General features: G+C 49.5%; 1 protein-coding gene across 1 annotated transcript in view; it reads left to right on the top strand.

Moving 5' to 3' along the window:
- Nucleotides 1–6,509, top strand: part of LOC130586171 (voltage-dependent N-type calcium channel subunit alpha-1B-like) — a gene marked incomplete at both ends in the record, with an annotated part of 86,483 nt that overhangs the window by 22,565 nt on the left and 57,409 nt on the right. The window contains one exon of the mRNA XM_057386891.1: nt 5,015–5,077. Coding sequence (XP_057242874.1) covers nt 5,015–5,077 — 63 coding nt within the window. The remainder of the gene's footprint in view (nt 1–5,014; nt 5,078–6,509) is intronic.

The raw sequence follows: 6,509 nt of genomic DNA, 5'->3' as shown, positions 1-6,509 counted from the left end.
GTTCACTCAAGGATCTTTCTCACCTGTCGTGCCACGGGAATCCTCCAATTCTCAGATGACGAAGAAAAAAAAAATTCGAGGAAAAACAAGTCAAAGAAAGGGAGAAAAAAAAAGGAGCAGTCCCAGAGAGCAGACAGCTTCTTTTCCACCGCTGATCCCGAGAGCCTCCCGAAAAAAAAAAAAAGTGTGTGTCTTGTCCCTTTCCCTCCCATTGTCCTTGAAGGGAGGAACATCACCAAACAAACCAGAGCAGTCTCGACTAATGTATAGTTACAGAAGGGTTGTTTAACTTTCCTCTAACATAAGCAGATGATAGGAATACAATAYTCAGCTAACCTAGGACAGTTGGAAACATCATTTCCCAATGAGGAATGGTTGTGACCCAGTGTTCTGGTATGCTTGGAGGCTCTGCAGAGGCACCTTCACCTTCCCACCTGGAATTGGATGCTGTGGGAGCCAGGAATTGTTTTGTGATTGATGGGCACCGGGGATCTCTTTCAATAACGGGCTCATCATTGCAGGGCTGTGCAGGGATCGTTTATCTCCCGTCTTCCTCCCGCTCCCGACATCCCGAGCTTGGTGTGCAGCTCCCACTTCAGCCAGCTCCCAGAATTTCTCTGATTTTCCTCCTGTTTCCATGGGATTCACCTGAATCAGATTCGTCTCACACAGCTTGCTGTTTCACCTGGTGAACTCTGTCCCAAAAGATTTATTTTGTGGTTGCTCGGGATGAAAAGTGAGGGTGGGGTGCTGGTTTGGAGCTCCTGCTTCATCCAGCTCTGAGAATTTCTCTGGTTTGCCTCCTGTTCCAGTGGGATTCACCTAAATCACATTTGTCTGACCACACTTGAGTTTTCTCACCTGGTGAACTCTATCCTGAGGGGGCTTTTTTTATTTCGTGACTTCTCAGGATGCCAAGCGAGGGTGCTGCGTTGGTTCTGTTGATGCCTAAATCCAGCTTACCTAAAGCAGGGTTTGGCCAGAACTGAGAGAATCCAAAGCAGTTCTGTTMTTGCAGGGCCTTCAGGGCCATTCAGGGCAGTCCCAGCCCAGCCAGGGGCTGCACCCACAATGGACAATGGCTCACGGSTTTTTCACCCTTTCTCACTTTTGTCCATTTGCACATCGGGCCTGAATCCTCCAATTGCAGCTGCAGCCAATGCAGTCAAAAACTCCAAGTTGGCTCCCCCAATTCTCTGTTGTTTCCATCTCTTGGGGCCTGGCACAGGGAGGTGTCCTTGAGTTTGGGGCTGCAGAGGAATTGTTTTGTGTAAAAATGGGAGAGCAGGAGCTCAGCACTGGAGTTAAACACTGAAGAATTCCAGGGTTACAGAGATGTGGAAATAGGGAAACTGAAATCCTAATGCATCCCCATCAGAGTTTGCAATGTTTGGCTGGAAAGAGATGTGTTGGATTGGAGCCCATTGTTTCATTCTTCTCTTTTGTGATTTTTTGTTTTCCRTTTAGCATTTCCTTGCTTTGTTGTTTCTGGAGGTGAGTTCTGGGTGTGTCCAGCCCTCCCAGCGCTGTCCCGAAGCCCCTCTGTGCCATTTGCACCACTCAAACTCCTGTCCTGAGAGACCTTACAGAGCCAGGGGTCTGCAGAGCAATCCACTGGTGCAGCTCCCTGGGCAGCCAGGACAGAGCAGGGGGCYCTGGGGGATTTGGGAAAATCACAATTCCTGAGGTGTTGGGTGTTCAAAGCGCTTTGTGATGCTGCTGCCAGGGGAAGGAGGAGCTGCCAGGCTCATCCCTGTGGGTCACACCAAGACCTCAGCACAAACACAGCAGTTTTTGMTGGTTTTGCCTGCCCTGATGCCTGAATTCCCCATGTTTGGGTTCCTCCTGTGCCTCTCCTGTTTTGGCTGGAGCTGCATTGATGGTGCAAACAAAAGGAGCTGCCAGGAGCACTGCCTGGGCTCCCCAGAACTCACAAGGCCCTCTCCTCACCTTTGCCTGGGAAAAGCCTTAAAACAGCAATTTTGCAGCAATCCTAAGTTGGTAGGATCCCACTAGGTAGCAAGTCACACTTGGGGAAGCTTTTCGCACTCTGTGACTTACGAGGTTTGGGGTTTTATGAATTCCATGAAYTAATGGATGACAATTGTAACCAGATCCTTGGAAATCATTTCATCACAGGTGTGAGGGGTGAGTTTTGGGTGGGAGGAGAATTCCCAGGTGTGGTGGATGAAAATCTGTGGACAGTGGCAGAGGCATCTCCTGGACATGGGCACCAAAGTGCACTCAAACTGCCCGCCGCTTTTTCCAGAGTTATTCGTGCTTCCCAGGACAACTTCCCAGCCTCCAAAGACCTCTTCCTGTCCCCAGGCTGTGCCTGGATTCTGTTGGGTTGCTCAAAGCAGTTTTTGTTCAATTCCAGGCCCCCAGGGGACGGTGCCTGGCAGTGGGAGCGAGGCACAAAAGCCACGAGAGAATCACCCAAAGCCACTGGAGGTSGCACCCCAGTCCCTTCCCCAATTCTCTGTCCCTTTTGTCCATCTCTGGGGCTGCAGGGGAGGTTGGGATGCTCTGTTTCTCCAGGTTTTCCATCTCGAAGGTTCCACATTTTTCCTTGTTTCTCCGGAATGCCGTGGCTGCTCTCCACATCTCTGTTGGGCTTGGTGCACCCAGCAGGACCCAGCAAGGAACTGCCAGAGCACCCAGCCCATGCCCTGGGCCCTGCTGGGGGGTGTGGATCACAAAAGGTGTTCTTTTCCCCATGCTGGTGGTGATTCCTTCCCTCTCTCCCTGCCCTGGTGTGTGTGTGTGTGATGTTCTGTGATTGCCCCGTGGGGTTCCCTTTCTGTCCTCGCTGTCAGTGTCACCCCAGCCACCCCCARAGCCACTCCCTGGGCTCTGTCCCCYGTTCCTGGTAAGTAGCACCCAGTGRAAATCAGCTCCTGCTCTTRGTTTTTTGCCCTGGAARRGAATCTGCCTCRGCTCTGTGTTTCAAACCCCGCGGTTCCTGTGCCAATCCAGGAAAATTTTTATCTCAAAAAGWCGGATCCAGCAGAGCAGCGAACTGYRGGARTTRTGTAACGTTCAGGGCCAGGTGACAATGACAGAGCGTGGCCTCCACCCTGMTCTGCACCCAACGAGGCAGGGACACACAGAGGTTCATTCCAGCCTCCCACTGAGGGATGTTCCTCCCAAGTTAAACCCCAAATTTCCACAGCTGCTGCTGGAATTTCCACACGGGCTCGGCGCTGACCTCCAGGTAAACCAGGGCAGCCCTTGCATCCTCCTCCATCCCGAGCTTCCCACCTGTTTTCCCAAAGGAATTTCTTGGTTATCCCTGAGGGATTTGTGCAGTCAGGGGTTTATTTTTGCTGCCAGCCTGCATATTCAGCATCCAGCCAAAGAGTGAAAAGGTGCCCAGCTGGACCAAGCAATCATTTTCCTGGCCAGCCAGCAGGACCTGCSAGCCCCGCTCTGACTCCTGCTCCTGTTTCATTTGGCATCAGATAAACACAGAAATCTTGAGGTTTTGCTAAAATCCTTCACCTGGCCTCTCAGCACATGGTTTGCGTCAAGCAAAACTTTTATGGATTTTTCTTACATTCAYTCCAGGTTTCTGAACCTTTGGATTTGCTGTTACCTGTGTTATCCCGGCCAACGTTTCTGTTTAGAGTAATCCATTAATTTTAATCGATGTACATTTAAAACTATGCTTACGTGATTTCCAGAGAATATTAAATTTTAACTGGGCCTTCTGGCTTGCTAGAATTGATTGTTAACATTGATTGTTAACAGATTTAAATGCCCATGAAAGCAGAAGGAAAAATGCTGCAACTGTAAAGGCAAATTCAGGAGGTGAAGAGATTTTATTTCCAGGCTTGGGGAGGGTTTTTTGAATGATGTAGATCGATCAAAATGATCATTTAGAACTATGAAAAAATTAACGCCTCAAGCCAAGATCAGGATATTTAGAATCCTGGTTTGCTGTGGATTCCCTGCCAAAGGCAGAACGAACACTTTTTCTGTGTAATTTGGTGATTTCAGTATTTAGAACCCTCCCATAAATGGTGTGGAGGAAATTCCTGGAGCTTCAGGAAGCTTCTTCCAACCCTGGGCCCCCCTGCCCCGCTGAAGCTGCAGCAGAACTGAGGTTTTTAGGCACAGTGGCCCATTTTTGGACAGTCTGAGCCAGGCTTATCCCAGTCCCTGTCCCAGGAGAGAGGTAGGTACCTCCAAAGAACCCAGTTGAGGCCAGGACTGAGGAGAAGCTGCCTGGCACCAGCTGCTGGAGCTCTGCTGGATTTTGGAGCTCCGGTGAATTTTGAAGCTCCAGTGGATTTTGGAGCTCTGCTTGATTTTGGAGCTCCAGTTGATTTTGGAGCCCAAGGTGGATTTTGAAGCTCAGGTGGATTTTTGAGCTTTGGTGGATTTTGGAGCTCAAAGTGGATTTTTGAGCTTTGATGGATTTTGGAGCTCTGGTGGATTTTGGAGCTCCGGTGGATTTTGAAGCCCAAAGTGGGTTTTGGAGCTTCGGTGGATTTTGGAGCCCAAGGTCCTGTCTCCAGCCCTTGCTCCACACTAAATCTTCCTCCTCGTGCCACAGAGCAGGAATTAGACCCTGCCCCACATGGAAAAAATAATTCACAGCACACCCCCTCGTGGCTCTCCCAGGACCTCCCCTGAGGTGGCAGAGGTCACTCCTGCTGGACCGTGGTGGTGTGAGTATGGCACTGGCAGATCACCCTGTGCCTCTTGGTTCCCCTTCCCATTCTGTCACCCTTTTGGTTCCATTTTGGACTCTCTGGATGTGTTCCTGTGCTCCTGAGGGTGGCGTGGCCGTGGCTCCCACCCTTCCTGCAGCTTTCCTGGTCTCATCCCCAGGTGCATCCAACAGGACACAGCCTGAATGAGTCTCCTCCCGATGTCTTTTATGGTTTCTCTGCTCGTTTGGTTTGGTTTTATTTGTTGTTTTGTTTTTTCTTGTTGGTTTTGTTTTTTCCTTTTTCTTTTCTCACTTTTTGTTTTCTTTGTTTGTTTTGTTTTTTTGCATGTGCAGTTTTGTAAAGCAAACTCGAGGTTCTGTATCTCGCAGCTCGTCAGTCTCCAGCGTAAATTCACCGTGAGTTGCTCTCTGTTACTGATGTTCAATGAATGGATTTCTCATTTAGAGCTCTGTGAACCTTTCCCTTCTCCTGGTGCCTTCACTCTCCCTGTGGTTTTTTTTTCCCACCCCAAAAATCATTCCCATCGTTGTGGAAAGCCTCCAGACCGACATCCAGGGAAAGGACTGGAAGGTGTCTGACATTGTCATTTGATGCTTGTGATTCGTGAGCAACTCCGTTGTGTTTCATACATTGACTGTGACTTTTCCCCTTTTCCTTCCTTCCTTTTTTCCCTTAATTTCTTTCCATCATTCCTCCTGAGCTGTTTTCCTCTCTCCTCCTGTCTCCCCTCATTTGATGGTTTGTCTTGTTCTCCCCTGTGTTTATTTCTGGTCTCTGTGTTTATTCCGTGCTGGGCTGTTGGCTTTGATGTTCCACCAGTGTTTGCCCTCTGGGTTCAGTAGGAGAACCAGGAGAGCCCTCTTTGAGGGAGGAGGATTTCAAAAGAGCTCTGGAAACTTGTCCAGAGTGAGGCCAAATTGGAAAACTCTCTGAACACCCTTGAAACGCTGGTTTGTGTCTTTGTGCTCTGACTTTCCCGAGCTGTGGCTCAAAGTGACAGATTTTGTGCTCTGACTTTCCCGGCTCAAAGTGACAGATTTTGTCCAAAATGAGGCACTTTGAAGCTCCTCTGGCCCTGCAGCTGAGCAAACACGGTGGAAAATTCCCCTCCCTCCGTGTGCTTCCTAACAACCCCACCCTGCTGGCTGTGCTGGGAATCAGGGGGTGCTTTCACACCCAGGCAGGTTGGTAAAAACATCGTTACTGCTGCTGCCCCATCCAAAAAAACCTCCTCACCAGCTCCCCTCCTACCCCTGAGTGGTTTTGGGTTATCCCTTAACGTGTGACGTTGTCTTTCTTCTTTAATGCTGTTGGAGACACAAGTAAGTGCAGTTCCTGGGGGTTCCTCACAGCAGGGACCAAGGTACCGTGAAGCCACAGAGGTTTTCCAGAAACTTCCTGGGATTTCCTTGAGTGTCTTGGGGCTCCATGTGCTCTGGTGGGTCTTGGACAAGCTGGTGTTTAAAATACGTTTGATGTTTTTATCTACGTTCAACTTCTGTGACCAAAATTGAGCTGAAGTCTGACGGCTCACAGGGTCAGGATGGTGAAAATTTGGGGAATAAATCATATTAAGGCATATTTTGGATCATTTTTTTCTGAGTTATCTCCTGACTGCTGGGAGTTTTGATGGGCAGGAAGGTGCAGAGAGGGCTCAGGTGCCCTTTGGGTGCCTCCCACCCTGGCAGGAGGGACAGGATGGATGGAGGGAGGTGCTGGGRGTTGCCTTCTCCCCAGCAGCAGTGATCCCAAACCGCTCCCAAGGAATATTTTCCCCATCAAGAACAAAGCCTTGAAAGAAAATAGAATTTTTCCCCTTTTCCAAAT

This window comes from Malurus melanocephalus, unplaced genomic scaffold (genome assembly GCF_030028575.1).
Source record: "Malurus melanocephalus ecotype Western Australia unplaced genomic scaffold, MMel_1.1 scaffold_1091, whole genome shotgun sequence".
NCBI classification, from domain to species: domain Eukaryota; kingdom Metazoa; phylum Chordata; class Aves; order Passeriformes; family Maluridae; genus Malurus; species Malurus melanocephalus.
This window is presented reverse-complemented; position numbering and strand designations above follow the sequence as displayed.